At 44.9% G+C, this 16,291-nt stretch overlaps 1 protein-coding gene across 2 annotated transcripts in view; it reads left to right on the forward strand.

The window, feature by feature from the left end:
* The window catches only part of LOC141131400 (transient receptor potential cation channel subfamily M member 7-like), a 139,364-nt gene that overhangs the window by 12,805 nt on the left and 110,268 nt on the right, over window positions 1-16,291 (forward strand). For both annotated transcript variants that reach the window (XM_073618615.1, XM_073618616.1), the window contains exons 3-6: window positions 6,241-6,421; window positions 10,462-10,675; window positions 13,051-13,175; window positions 13,261-13,432. In XM_073618615.1, coding sequence (XP_073474716.1) covers window positions 6,241-6,421; window positions 10,462-10,675; window positions 13,051-13,175; window positions 13,261-13,432 — 692 coding nt within the window. The remainder of the gene's footprint in view (window positions 1-6,240; window positions 6,422-10,461; window positions 10,676-13,050; window positions 13,176-13,260; window positions 13,433-16,291) is intronic.

Genomic DNA, 16,291 nt, shown 5'->3' on the forward strand with positions numbered 1-16,291 from the left:
GACAGCCCACATCCACAGAAGATCTGTGGTTAATTCTCCAAGACGTTTGGAACAACCTACCTGCTGAGTTTCTTCAATTCATGTTGCTAATTGACATAGGCCTGCACACCAGGTATGTCGGGTGTGCCTGGGCACACCCTAATCACTGTGCTGTTTCTGAGATCTGCTGGGAAAAGCTGCGTCCAAGCAGAGTGTAGCCCGTTTCACATTCAGCAGATCATGAGGCTTGCCAGAGCCGCTCAGTGTGTGTGAAACTGTCTGGTAATGTAGCTTAATGCAAGGAGAGAGACCAGCTGTCACAACATGTCTGGTGGGCAGGACCGAAACAGCTATAAAACACCAACCAATGGGATGGGGTCTGGGCGGGCCACTACATTTACTTGGCTCCGCCCCCTTTCTTAAGCAGCCCAATCATTGGCTGGTGTTTGATAGCTGCTCGGTCCAGCCCATCCCCGACATTGCGGCTGAGTTATGACAGATGGTCTCTCTCCCTGCATGCAGTTACATTACATGACAGTTTCACACACTGAGCGGCTCTGGCAAGTCTCACGATCTGCTGCATGTGAAACTCCCCCTCTCCCCTGTCAGTGTCCATGAGTGCTGCCAATCAGAGCCCATCAGTGCAGCCTATCAGTGCCCATCAGTGCTGCCTATCAGTGCCAATCAATGCTGCCAATCCGTGCCCATCAATGCCAACCAATGCTGCCTATCAATACCAATCAATGCTGCCAATCAGTGCCCAGCAGTGCTGCCTATCAGGGCCAATTAGTGCTGCCTATCAGTGCCCATCAGTGCTGCCTATCAGTGCCAAATAGTGCCCATCAGTGCTTCCTATCAGTGCCCATCAGTGCTGCCTATCAGTGCCAATTAGTGCCCATCAGTGCTGCCTATCAGTGTCCATCAGTGCTGCCTATTAATGCCACTCAGTGCCCATAAGTGCTGCCAATAAGTGCCCATAAGTGCTGCCTATCAGTGCCAATCAGTGCTGCCAGTCTGTGCCCCCTATCAGTGCTGCCAATTACTGCCCATCAACGCTGCCAATCAGTGCCAATCAGTGCAGCCTATCAATGCCAATCAGGGCCCATCATTGCCAATTATCAGTGCCAATCAGGGCCCATCATTGCTGCCTATCAGTACTGCCAATCATTGCTGCCTAACAGTGCTGCCAATCAGTCGTTATCAGTACCCATCAGTTCTGCCAATCAGTGCCCATCGCTGCTGCGAATCAGTGCCAATTAGTGCTAACAAACTGTGCTGCCTATCAGTGGACATCAGTCCTGCCTATCAGTGCCCATCCATGCTGCCAATCAGTGCCACCTATCAGTGTCAATCAGGGGTGCCTATCAGTGCCCACCTGTGCTGCTTATCAGTCCCAATCAGTGCTGCCAGTCAGTGCCTTCTATCAATGCCAATCAGTGCCTCCAATTAGGGCAGCCTATCAATGCCAATCCGTGCCCATCATTGCCACCTATAAGTGCCCATCAGTGCTGCCTATCAGTGCCAATTGATGCTGCCAATCAGTGCCGCCTATCAGTGCCAATAAGGGCCTATCATTGCTGCCTATCAGTGCCAATCAGTGCTGCCAATCATTGCTGCGTAATAGTGCCACAAATCAGTGCCCATCGGTGCCCTTTAGTGCTGCGAATCAGTACCAATTAGTGCTAACAATCTGTGCTGCCTATCAGTGGACATCAGTGCTGCCTATCTGTGCCCATCCGTGCTGCCAATCAGTGTCACCTATCAGTGTCAATCAGGGGCACCTATTAGTGCCCATAAGTGCTGCCAGTTAGTTCCACCTATCAGTGCCCATCAGTACTGCCAATCAGTGCCCATCAGTGCTGCCAATTAGTGCCCATCAGTGCACTGAGTGGTGGAATGGAGAGACGAACTCTGCAGCCAGGCACATTCTTTATGGGGGAAGGGGGGGTGGCATGGTGGGGCACAACTGAAATCCGTAAATTTTTATTAATGCCACATGCCAATCTTTAGTATAATAGGTAATCACCACACTACTATTTACAATAATAGTAGTGGAGGTAAAGTAAAAAAAGTGTCAGTAAAATTGCAAAATCCCCATACCTCTGACGTGGAAACAAGTCTAAGCATGAAAACATAGAAACTGGGGTGCAGAAAATGGTAGCAGGTGCTCTTGACTGATGAGCTAAAATGTGAAATATTTGGCTGTAACAAGAGGCAGTTTGCTGGTGAAGGACTGGAGAATTGTACCATAATGAGTGTCTGCAGGCAACAGTGAAGCATAGTGGATGTTCCTTGTAAGTTTGAGGCTGCATTTCTGCAAATGAAATTGGAGATTTGGTCAGGATCAATGGTGTCCTCGATGCTGAGAAATACAGGCAGATACTTATCCATCATGACATACCATTAGGCGTGTGATTGCCCCAAAACCTATTCTGCAACAGGACAATGACCCCAAACATACAGCCAATGTCAGTAAGAACAGGAGTCCTGGAAGTGGTGGTTTGGCCCCCACAGAGCCCTGATCTCAATATTGAGTCTGTCTGGGATTATATAAAAAGACAGGAGGATTTGAGACAGCCCACATCCACAGAAGATCTGTGGTTGATTCTCCAAGACGTTTGGAACAACTTACCTGCTGAGTTTCTTCAATTCATGTTGCTAATTGACGTAGGTGTGCGCACAGGGTGTGCCAGGTGTGCCTAGGCACACCCTAATCACCGTGCTGTCTCCCGGAATCTGCTTTGAAAAGCTACATCTAAGCAGTGTGTAGCCCGCTCTGCCTGTGAAACAGTTTCACATTCAGCAGATCGTGAGGCTTGCCAGAGCTGCTCAGTGTGTGTGAAACTGTCAGGTGTTCTAGCTGCATGCAAGGAAAGAGACCAGCTGTCACAACTCAGCCGCGATGCCAGGGGTGGGTGGGACCGAACAGCTATTAAACACCAGCAAATGGGATGGGGTCTGTACGGGCCACTATATTTATGTGGTTCTGCCCCCTTTCTTAACCACTTGCTGCCCACCATATAGAGAATGACGGCGGCAAAGTGGTTTCAATACAATATTCTGACTGGGCGTCATATGACGATAATGAAGGTGTAGAACCATCTCAAGGATGATCAGAAGAAATGGACAGCACCTGAGTTAAATATATGAGTGTCACAGCAAAGGGTCTGAATACTTAGGACCATGTGATATTTCAGTTTTTCTTTTTTAATAAATCTGCACAAATTTCAACAATTCTGTGTTTTTCTGTCAATATGGGGTGCTGTGTGTACATTAATGACAATTAATTCATGAAAAAAAATGAACTTAAATGATTTTAGCAAATGGCTCCAATATAACAAAGAGTGAAAAATTTAAGGGGGTCTGAATACTTTCCTTTCCCACTGTATATATATATATATATATATATATATATATATATATATATATATAGGCATGTCTGTTTGAGCTTTGGGGGGGCACACCCTAATGCAATAGGTTGCGCATTACTACGCTAATTGATAAAAAGAAACTATTAGCACTTCTATTTCTAAAAGCATTCTTCATTTACAGCATTTTTCACACCTGCCTAAAACTTTTGCACAGTAGTATAAATGACAGCAGTTCTCAAAATGTTGCACCTGTACTTCCAGATATACAGATTCAAAGGATACTGCTTTGAACTGCCTATGTAGGTAGGGGTCGTCTGTAGATAAAAGCTAACTTTGCACCTTTGGTTGAACAATGTCCTTACTATAGGTTTGGCCATTTATGTACCTCTCAAAGCTTGAAAAGCCCACTGAGATTGCATCACCCTGTCCTGCTTTGTTGCTAGGATGTTGCTAGGGGTCAATCCCAGCTGTCACCTTCCTCATCAGAGGAGTGAGCTCACATGTGCTCTCTCCCCCCTAATGCAGTAGATCAGTGTTTGTGATCTCACTCATGTGATAGCTGGGGTGAACTGTAACGGCTGGAAGTCACAGTTAGCAACTTCCTAGCAACAAAGCAGGTCAGAATGATGCGGTCTCTATGAATTTATTAGTCTGGCTTTGGGAGGTACATTAAAGGTGAACTATGCCTTTAAACATTTTGTAAATACCAAATCTTATACAAGACAAATTAAATTGTTTAAAAAGCAAGAAATACCTTTTAGGCCTGGTTCACACTTATGCATTTTTTTGCACGTTTTCAAATTCGCTGAAACACACTGCAGTCCATTTAACATGGTTTCCTATGGGTCACGTTTACATCTGTGCATTTTATGGAAAGGGCCAGGGATCAGCAGGTTGTGTTTTTGGTTCCATAGACTTCAATGGATCAAAAACGTTTATTGAAAAATGCAAAATGCACCTGGAATATGCAAACTGCAACCAGGGGCGGACTGACAACTCATGGGGCCCCCCGGCAATAGGAGATTATGGGGCCCCCGGGCAATAGAAGATTATGGGGCCCCCAGGCAATAGGAAATTATGGGGCCCCCAGGCAATAGGAAATTATGGGGCCACACAGTATACACACACATACAGTATACACACACAGACACACCATATACACATAGTATACACACACAGACACACAATATACACATAGTATACACGCACAGAATACACATACACAGACTGGAAAGGAGGGGCAGCTATAATCTTGAGATTTTTAAAAAAACACAGACTTTTACATACTGTCCCTGGTTTTATTGCGGCTGGCAACCCTGATGGGGCCCCTTAGTGGCATGGGGCCCTCGGCCAGTGCCCAACTGCCCCAATGGTCAGTCCACCCCTGACTGAAACCTGCATAGGTGTGAACCAGGCCGCAGATGGCAGACATCCCAACCTGCAAAAACTCATTTCAGGGAGGTTTCCAACTCATTTCAGGGAAGTGACGCTTCGCACCAGAGCCGACCCTACCAATAAAATACAGCCTTACCAGTGCCAATTAAATGCAGCCTGATCAGTACCAATTAAATGCACCTATACCAGTACCCATTAAATGCAGCCTTACCAATGCCCAATGAAATGCCGCCTGATCACACAGCTGCTGGGGCTGGGCTAACGGTCCTGGGGTCTGGCTGCTAGGGCCTGGCTGCTGGGGCCAAGGGTCTGGCTGCTGGGGCCAAGGGTCTGGCTGCTGGTCCTGGTGTGTGGCTGCTGGGGCCTGGGTTCTGGCTGCTGGGGTCAGGGGTCTGGCTGCTGGCTGCTGGGGTCAGGGGTCTGGCTGCTGGTCCTGGGGTCTAGCTGCTGGTCGTGGGGTCTGGCTGCTGGTCCTAGGGTCTGGCTGCTGGGGCCAGGGGTCTGGCTGCTGGGGCTGGGCTGCTGGGGCCAGGGGTCTGGCTGCTGGGACTGGGCTCCTGGAGCCAGGGGTCTGGCTGCTGGGGCCAGGGGTCTCGCTGCTGGGGCTGGGCTGCTGGGGCCAGGGGTCTGGCTGCTGGGGCTGGGCTCCTGGGGCCAGGGGTCTGGTTGCTGGGGCCAGGGGTCTGGCTGCCGGGGCTGGGCTGCTGGGGCCAGGGGTCTGGCTTCTGGGGCGGTCTGGCTGCTGGGGCCAAGGGTCTGGCTGCTGGTCCTGGGGTCTGGCTGCAATGGGGCTGGTGAGCCATCCCAGTCAGAGAATTCCCCAGAAGGAAGGGGGTGGGCGGAGGCAGAGAGAAGGCTGTGATCTGCAGGCTGTAACAATTAAAAGAAAAAACTTTCCCCTGTCAAGCAGCCTCTTTCTCCACTTTCGGCTGCCGCTGCGCAGTGTTCTCCTGTGTGACAAATACATGACAGTCCCGGTCTCTTCTATATCAATCCGCCGAAAGTGGAGAAAGAGTCCTCTTGACAGGGGAAAGTTTTTTTTTTCTTTTAATTGCTACAGCCTGCAGATCACACTCTCTGTCTCTGCCCACCCCCCTCCTTCCCTGCTGAATCGGCCGGACCAACCCCAAAAGGTACCCATGCAGCAGCCAAAGCAGGCTGGGGACAGCAATATGGGCTGTTACTCAGCCACAGACAAAGCGGCCGTACTCCATTCGGCTGCTTGGGATGCTCCTGTCTGTCTGTGGCTGAGTCACAGGCCCAGCCGGGATATCGCCCTACGCTCGCGGGTATCCGGGACCCCGCAGCCAAATGCGGGAGACTCTTGCGGTTCGCGGGAGACTTGGGATGTCTGAGATGGTATGGACAAATTATGTATATATTTCTTACAAGCGGCTTGCAATGTATACTGTGTGCATAAAAGTTTATAAATTCATATACATCTTATTACACAGAGATACGTAGAGCATAATGGAAATGTCTTTCTGCTGTGCAGGTGCTGTTGTGGCCGGCTAATAAAAGAACACAGCTTCTATAGGAGCAATGCTGGAGGAAACCCTTCTGGGGACATGCCAGGGTCAGAGGTTTGGACAGCGGAAAATCACACAGTGAAAAGTTCTACAGATGCTTATGGAACCATTGACTTTCAAGGAGGTTCACAGACTAGCAAAGCCAAGGTAAAGGTTTTATTTAAAATAATTGTCAAGTTAATTTATTTTTTAATAACCAACATGTCATACTTACCTGATCTGTGCAATGGGTTTGCAAAGAGCAGCCCTGTTCCTCCCTCTCTGGTACTCTGGGCTCCTCCTCTTCCCTGTGAGCCACCGTGGAATGCTGCTTGCTATGGTGGACACATATGCATTAATCCCATGCCGTGCTCTCTGTCTATTGACATACACAATGTGGCTCAGCCCTGCGCCCACTCCCTCATCACTGGATTTTATTGACAGCAGCAGGAGCAGGCACAGCGCTGGATCAAGATCAGGCTTAGGTAATTATTTGGGAGGGCTGGGGTTGGCTTCTGACAGTAGAAGATATTTAGGCATTTTACCCTATTGCAGAGAATGCAGTAGCCTCCCTGTGATTATGGCAGATTTTTGAATCTCAAAGCGGTAAATTGTTTTGCATGGAAATTTGATGTTTTATATTGTAGGCCTGTAATTCTTAGGAATAACTCACTTGAATCTGTCCAAACAAGAGTCTAGTAGATATCCCGGGTATGATAAAGTTTGAAACATGAAATCATAAATTATAATATAATAAATAACTATAAATAATTATAAAAAATAATAATATAATAATAATAAAATTAATTTCCCTACGATTTACTATCGCTCAATTCTGCAAGTGTTCTAATTTACTAACGCTCTTTTCTAGCTGGTCCAAAACCACTTTTGACGTAAAGGGACACTTTTTGGTTGCTATGGACAATCTCAAGTTTCCAGGCAGAAAGAACAGTATATATCATATAAAAGTGTAGGCAGGGCATTGGACAAAGCATTGGGGACAAAAGGGATGTGAAATGATTTGATACAGTAATGTAATCTGTAAGAATACAGTGTACTGTATGTGTTATGAATTTTGTACTTTCTGAATTTGCTGCCGGGCTCCGCCCCCATGCTTCGCGATGCTCGCAGGGAATGGAGCCCAGAACACAGGACACGGGGTGGATGATCTGGCGGAGGAGACAGCGGGGGGACATCACAGGATCCTGGTGACAAGGCAAATATGTTGTACCAGGATTTTGCAATGCAATCCCGAGTGTGGCTCGGGGTTACCGCTAATGGAACTGAAATTTAACCCCGAGCCACACTCGGGAATTCCACCAGGAGGGTTAAAGTGGTTGTAAACCCCCCTGACCTATTTTTACATATAGGTAAGCCTACACTAAGGCTTACCTATATGTACTGAAAATATCTCCTAAACATACGCCGTTTAGGGTATATTTGCCTTGTAGTGCGCCCGATGATGTCACCGCGCATGCGCAGTGAAGAAATGGCCCTTTGTGCCGTCTCTTCCCAAGCTTGTACCGTGACTGGCAGCTCCCGCGCGCATGCGTGGGAGTGACGTCACGCTGCTCCGGCCAGTCACAGAGTCCGTGGCCCTGGAAGGAAGAGGGGTGAAGATGGATGCTTCCAGCAGCGGGTACATCGTGGGTTTCGTTTGCAAGGTAAGTGACACATAATGGGCTAGTATATTGCATACTAGCCCATTATGCTTTTACTTTGCAGGGGAATACAGAGGAAGTAAAACCCATCAGGGTTTACTGCCTCTTTAAGATAAAAAACACCTTCAGCCTTTGCAACCACTTTAAAGTGTATTTCCAGCTTTGCAACCAAATTGGCATAACACCGACTTTATTTGTTCCCATTCACATGGCATAACCTATATATATTTTCTTTTAAATCCAAAGCTTTTTTTTTTATTGACAAGGAGAAAAAGTGCCTGCACATTGTGGAGGTAAGAGGTATACATGACAACCAATTACACAAACATTGTAAATAAGGTAGATAACCAGGTACAGAGCATCACATCGTATACGAAACATATACAAGGTTTTATAAAAAACATTGAAGAGGAAAAACAGTCTCTTTTGGCTACACTCGGATATAAAGCTCAGAAATTCCCAAACTTGGGCCATGCCCATTATAACTATAACCTATATTTATAAATTGCCAACTTTCGCTCATTTGTCCCCCCCCCCCCCCCCCCGGTGCCTTGGCACCTTTCAGGGGGGGAGCAGGGACAGGGTCCTGTTCCCACTTCCGAGAGCCACAGCCGTGGATATTGATATCACTGCTCAGCTGACCGCTCGGCTCCCTCCTCTTCCCCTGTCACCGGGCCAGCAGGAGAGAGGAGCGGGGCCTCGCGCATGTGCAGTAGGGTTCCCGGTGTGAAGCATCAGCTGCCGTGCTGACATCGCTAGACTCCAGGACAAGTAAGTGTCCTATTATTAAAAGCCAACAGCTGCAGTATGTGTAGCTGCTGGATTTTAATTTTTGCAGCGGTGGGCGGACCTCCGCTTCATTTTAGATGCTGTTTTCTGATAACTGCATCACTAAAAAATCCTACTCAGTTCTCTTTGTTTATAAGAGGTCTGGAGAGCTGTGTTTGCCATAAACAATTGTGTCTGTACTGTGCTGGCAGAGCTCGTTGTAAACTGGATTTGCACACTTCCTGTCCTAACAAAGGGCTAAAGGTTTAGAAGCTGACCTCCTGCATTGTATGATAATGAGTGGAAATTTAGTCTGTCCTAATCACACTTTAATATTGTTCAGAAAAACTTTTGTAGTCTGCCATAAGGCCTTCTTCTAAGAAACATTTATAGATATACTTGTGACCGGGAACACATAACAAAGGTAAAGTGGGTTTTCAGGAATATGATTGCAAACGTGAAAATACACCTTAAAGTTGTTTTAAAAGTTTATATATACACTTTACATTTATATACCTATTTTATGGTGCCGTCTCCTGCATACAGAATATGATTTTATAATTACAAATTGCCATGATAGTAAATTAGGCCCAATGGCAGCTAATCATCTATCACTGCTTTAATTACATAATTCTGAACATAGTTGCTAGCTATAGAAACAGATTTAAAAGGAGGATACTCACCTTCCCAGTGCTTCCTCGTGGGTGCCAGCATATTCTCCTGTGTTCCAGGTTTCGGCTATCTCCATTGGCTGGCGTAGGATGACGTCACTCCTGTGCATGTGCAGTACCTAGTCATCCTTGCACACAGGATCAGCCCGGCCTCAGTAAGTTGAGATGTGCATTCTCAGCACTTTACTCAACAAAAGCGGAGTTACGCTTTAACATGATAATAATCATGTAAATAGCTGTGGCACAAGGTTTAACACTAAAAAAAATATTTTTAAAGAAATATAACACTATAAGCAGTAACTTTACATGGCAAGTCATATAAGAAGACAAGGTATAAATGTCCAACATCTGTTTTCCAAACGTAAAGACACATGATTCCTCATCCCAATATTTGACTAGTCCCAAGTATCTGGACCATCGCCCCAAGGATCCTGAGATGTTTACATCTAAAGTAGTCTATGAAGAATTTGACTGGGAAGGAGCAAGCCCTGGGGTATCCAACCAATTTTGCCAGATGGACATTAATTCATGTATTAGAGTGGAATTTACCTGTTTGATCCAATGTTGCTCAATGAGAGTTTGAGATGGAAGCCAAAACTGGGCTATTTGTTTATGTGGCATCTAGAGAAGTCTTATTATTGCAGTGCGAGTCGGGGGAGGGGGGAGGACAAACAATTCCTCATCTATATAGCCCAGCAGGCATACTATTGGGTCTTGAGGTATAGTAATGGCAAATGCCGAAGATAATATATCAGCAATGTCCTTCCAGTATCTGTCTTTGTTATACTTTATTGCTAGATGACAAGGGCGCTGGGTGGCATTGTATCCTATTATTTTGTACCCTATTATTTTGATTATGACACAGTTAATATAAGCCCAGTCTGATATATTTAATGACTGACTGTTGACCTGCTCCCACCCAGTAGATGATTCATATAGTATATGATTAATTAAGTTTATATTTGTTATTTATTATGGGTTGTGCTGTTATTATACTATTACCTACATTTTCCCTAAGTATGTCATAACATGTTAATTAGCACATGGTAAACATACAAATTAATTTAATGTTATATACATGTATCTGTTGAATTTTTTTTTCATTTAGTATGTCAGACTATCAAGTGACAGTAAGGTTGAAGATATACTTCATCTTATGGTTGAGGAGTGGAGGATGCAGCTACCAAAACTTATTATCTCTGTACATGGTGGGAAGCAAAAATTTGACCTCCATCCTCATATAAAGGAGGCTCTTTCTAGAGGATTAGTGAAAGTGGCCACAACCACAGGATCTTGGATCTTTACGGAAGGACTGAATGATGGTAAATAAACAAAATCATCATGTTATAGTGCATAGAAAATATACAAAATAGACACAATTCTTAGGAAAGTATCAGGGCTAGCCAAGTTAAATGTACCATATCCCATTTTTTGCAGAGCAACCAGAAAATAGAGAGTACCCTGTGGAACTTTTAGGGTACAAATGTCATTGATTGTAGTCTCATATTAATAACCATGTCAAATTACATAAAACACATTGTAAACAGTATATCGAGTGACTTAAAGTGGAACTTTAGTCAGAAAATTTAAATATAGAAAATACTGTATAAAATCCAGTAATACGGTCTCACCCTGCTCTGCACATGCTCAGTTGCTCTCCAATTTTAGGAATTTTTAGGCACCGCTGAGATTGTAGAAGCCAATCTGCTGACAGCCTGAAAAATAGATAAAACCCACCTATCCTTTACAGCCAAGGAAGCTGCTTCTGTTTGAGCTACAACTGCCATGGTGCTGCCCGTGTGATCATTTAGGATACCAGTTATTGGATGGTTTGACAGTTTGGTCAAAGACACAAGAAAATGTGACAGTTAGCAATCCCGGCATTCCAGGAATGTAATTGTTTTTTGAAACTGTTGAATCGATGGGTTGAGTTTCGCTTTACCATGTACTGCTGTACAGAGGCTCTAGGCTTCAGCAAAATGGCAGCCTCCAGCAAGAATAAACAGGAGCAATGTTGGAGGCAATTTACAGCACATACTAATGTTTGTAGCATAATTATTAATTTGGAATGCATGTTCCTTCCTAAAGAACTTTATTTTTTATCAAGTTGTTATGAGTAAAGTTCTGTTTTAACTACAGGAGACAAAAATCAGGTCTCCTGCCCTCCAAACAGATCTGGATGGACAGAAATACAAATCATTGGCAGAACCCAAAATTGTTTCACTTGCTTTTCTGAAACTGACACTTCTGAGAGTGTCGAACTTCTATTCCCCCTCAACACTCAGTGGTTCCTCCCACCAACCCCCACGTCATTACAGGACACAGAGAAACCACTGAGCACAGCGGGGGAGCAGGAGTTTGATATTCTTGTCAATTTCTTTTCTGGAGAATGTTCAGGGGACAATTTCTCTGCAGTGCAATGGGATTTAGTGGCATGGGCAGCAGGGGAAGTAAATATTTACTGCACAGATTGTATTATCTTTCAGCATAGAATCCCCACTGTAGTCCAGGCAGCATTCATACTTCCCCTTTTCAGGTTTGTGCAGTATCAAAAGCAGGGAGAGATAATGTGACACTAAACTAAAAAAAATCGATTCAAGTATGTATTCTTAACTCAATAAAGTATATTCTATTGCTCTCGGCCCCCTCCAAATTCCTTTATTTTGCTGCTGTGATCCAATCGATGTTCGTTCTCCATGGTCACACTGCAGTGGCGGCTGGTGGTATATTTTTTGGGGGCGGGTGGCAATCCATCTGCTGCCAACCCGCGCCGGTCTGGTCTCCTGCACCCCCCCTCCCCGGTCAGTCGGGTCTCCCCCACCGCCCCCGTTGGTCGGTCAGCAGCCGAGCACTAACCCCATCTTTAGCGTGGGCTTTCTCCGGAGCGGCGGATGGCGGCTTCACACTGCGTCCTCCATCCTCGGCTTAATAGTGGCGTGGCTTCCCCTGCGTGATGTCTCCTCCCTCCTCCTCCTCCTATGCCAATAGGATCACTTCTCCTTTCGGCCAATCAGGGAATGGGTCTCAAGACCCGCTTCCTGATTGGCCAGGAGGAGAATCAGTGTGACAATAGCGAATTTTCATTCTCTATTGTCACACAACTGGGTGAGCTTGGGGTGCAGTGCTCTGCGCCCAGAGCCCACCATTTTTTGAAGCCTATTAGAGCCTCAGGCTCTAAAAAAAACAAAACATTGGAATCCATGCGTCCGGCACTCCGCATGTAGATTAGGGGGTCGGAAACAAGGATGGGGGGGCCCACCACTGTCACACTGTATATAGGAGCGTAGCCACCCTTTCTTGCTCACTTCAGAGATACATAAGGGAATCTGGACTATGGGGATTTTTTTTTTTTAAAGGGTTAAAGTATATAGGTACAAAACAAAGCCTTTGGGCATTCCCCGACTTGCAAGCACATAAAACATAACAGTACTATCATCTTATCTAGTAACAAAACCACAACATTAAATGTGCATAGAGCAGTATACATGACTGCAACTAACATGCACTGCTTGTTCCAAACAAATCAAGGTGAGGAGGGAAAAGTAGAGGTTTGGGAGATAATGGAAGGTGTTGCATGCTTCTTTGATAAAATGTTTAAAAATTCTAAAACTGGTAGTGTTGAGTTAGATATTGTGTGCACAATACACCCATTATAACTATAAGTGCATGATAGGTTTGCGTTTTCCTTATGACGCAGGTGTTGCTGAACACATCGGAGATGCCTTACAGGAGAATTCATCCTACCTAAATCAGAAGGTCTGCACTGTTGGAATAGCTCCATGGGGTGTAGTTGAAGGTAGACAGGATCTTATTGGAAGAAATGTAAGTCATCTTGGCCCATGCACAGTTTTCATTATCTGTTCACCTCCCAGAAGTGACCATCTTCATTATTTTTGTTTTCTTCAAGATTGTAGTACCATACCAAGCTCTGCTGACCCCACTTAGCAAACTTCATGTCCTGAATAGCCTCCATTCTCACTTCATTCTTGTGGACGATGGAACAGTTGGGCGACATGGAGCAGAAGTTTCAATACGAAAAGATTTAGAGAGTAGAATCTGTCTGCAGCAAATCCATTCAAGTAAATTTTGGCAATATATTTTATAACAATTGCATTAAAAATTAGCTTTGGGCACAAATAAAGACACCATGTATTCATTAATATATATATATATATATATATATATATATATATATATATATATATATATATATACGGGGCTTTTTTTCTCAGAGAAAAGGTGCAGGAACTCAACCATGACCGCCACACACATACCTGCCAAATGGTATCTAATAGTAGTTCTTCCCTCTGCATACAACCCCTCCCTCCACTGCCCTTATCTTCTCCCCACCTCCTTAAAAGCTCCACCATCTGTCATATGTCTTACCTTTGTTGCAATATTAAGCTGAAGCACCTATCTGGCTGTAGTACCTCCCAGCATACTATACTATACTACAGTCACTTGCAAGGGATATCATGCAGTAGGAGCATCAACAACTGGTCACCAGGGAAAAAATGGAGACCACAGAGGGTGCAGTCTAACACGCACCCTCTCCTGCCCATGACTGCACTGAACCCTGGGCACCTGTTCTGTATCTCCCTTGTCCCTGTCTGGCACTCAGTGGGATCTGCGCAGGAGACTTGTGGGAGCTACTGGGAGATAAGCTATCACTTGCAAACACAGAAGCTGGACATCAGTGTTATCAAGTGATAGTGGTGATCAGGGAGCAGAAGACCTGAGCCAGAGGTGGTGGAACTGAGTTCCCCCTAGTTCCTGCTGAAAAAAAGCCAGATAGATAGATAGATAGATAGATAGATAGATAGATAGATAGATAGATAGATAGATAGATAGATAGATAGATAGATAGATAGATAGATAGATTTCATTGATGAATTACATACTGTAAGTACCTAAATATGATGTTACATTAACTTACTGTAACCCACTGCGCAGCAGCACTTAAGCTGGCCATACACGGGTCCGTTTTGTTCAACTGGCGATTTGAACAAAAAAAGAAAAACTGACCCGATTCCCTCATCCACACATTCAATTTGAATGTTGGAATCCCCGCTGTCAGAATACAATGACACAGCGGGGAGAGTCCCCCCTCCATCAGAATACACAGATCAGTGCTACAGCCTATTGCCTGTTTCTCTGATCAAGTGAAAATATACCAACAAGGCAATTTAACAGAAGTTGATCAGTAGATCGACTTCTGTACAACCACAGCGGCCACACATATATTTGTCTGGTCCCTGCTAAACCGGCCCAATTTAGATTCATGTGTATGACCAGCTTAAGACTAATGCCGCGTACACATGGTCGGAATTTCCGACAACAAATGTTCGATGTGGGCTTGTTGTTGGAAAATCCGACCATGTGTTTGCTCCATCGGACATTTGCTGTCGAAATTTCCGACAACAAATGTTTGAGAGCTGGTTCTGTTTTGTTGTCGGAAATTCCGAGCGTGTGTACACAATTCCGACACACAAAATTCAACGCATGCTCGGAATCAAGCAGAAGAGCCACATTGGCTATTGAACTTCATTTTTCTCGGCTCGTCGTACGTGTTGTACGTCACCGCGTTCTTGACGATCGGAATTTCCGACAACATTTGTGTGACTGTGTGTACGCAAGACAAGTTTGAGCCAACATCCGTCGGGAAAAAATCCACAGTTTTGTTGTCGGAATGTCCGATCGTGTGTACGCGACATAAGAGTATGAAGGTCAGTGTTGCCAATCAGGATATGTTATATTACATTACACTATGCTGGGAATGCACTTACAGGAGAAGAAAACACAAAGATGACCTCAGCATGTGTTTTCTTGCTCCTTCATTGTTCAATATCACAAACATAAATATTTTTACCAGTGGTGGTATTGTACAGCTTTTTAAAAGGCCTTTGCCAACCTTTGTAAAAAATGGTTAAAAAATAAAGAGAAAACGCACTATAAATAGGAGAAATAACGTGATTGTAAAGTCTCGATTTAACTTTTTTTTTTTAAATAACAAACATGTTATACTTACCTGCTCTGTTGCAGTGGTTTTGCACAGAGCAGCCCAGATCCTCCTCTTCTTGGGTCCCTCTTCAGTGCTCCTCACCCCTCCCTCCTGTCGAGTGCCCCCACAGCAAGCAGCTTGCTATGGGAACACCCAAGCCAAGCTGCAGCTCCGTCTGTCCATTCAAACACAGAGCTGTCCCACCCCCTCTCTTCTGATTGGCTAACTGACTTTGATTGACAGCCACAGGAGCCAATGGTGCCGCTGCTGTGTCTCAGTCAAATCAGGAGGGAGAGTCCCAGAGGGCCGAGGGACTCGTGGACATCGCTGGACAGAGATGGGGTTCAGGTAAGTATTAGGGGGGCTGCTGCACACAGAAGGCTTTTTATCTTAATGTATAGAATGCATACAACCACTTTAATAAAACTTGTGTCTTACTGGACTGATGTCTATAGTTTTTTTTTCTTGTAAAATGATTGCAATATCTTATCTTATACAATAGGATCCTCTTATGCCGCGTACACACAATTGGACATTCTGACAACAAAATCCTGGATTTTTTCCGAAGGATGTTGGCTCAAACTTGTCTTGCATACACACGGTCACACAAATCTTATCGGAAATTCCGAACATCAAGAACGTGGTGACGTACAACACGTATGACGAGCTGTGAAAAATGAAGTTAAATAGCCAGCGCGGCTCTTCTGCTTGATTCCGAGCATGCATGGAATTTTGTGCGTCAGAATTGTGTACACACAATCGGAATTTACAACAACGGATTTTGTTGTCGAAAAATCCAGATCTCAAATTTTGTGTGACGGAAATTCCGATGGAAAATGTCCGATGGAGCCTACACACGGTCAGAATTTCCGACAACAAGCTCCCATAGAACATTTTCCATTTGAAAATCCGACTGTGTGTACGGGGCATTACTCTT

The sequence above is a fragment of the Aquarana catesbeiana genome, linkage group LG03, assembly GCF_042186555.1.
Source record: "Aquarana catesbeiana isolate 2022-GZ linkage group LG03, ASM4218655v1, whole genome shotgun sequence".
Lineage (NCBI taxonomy): Eukaryota > Metazoa > Chordata > Amphibia > Anura > Ranidae > Aquarana > Aquarana catesbeiana.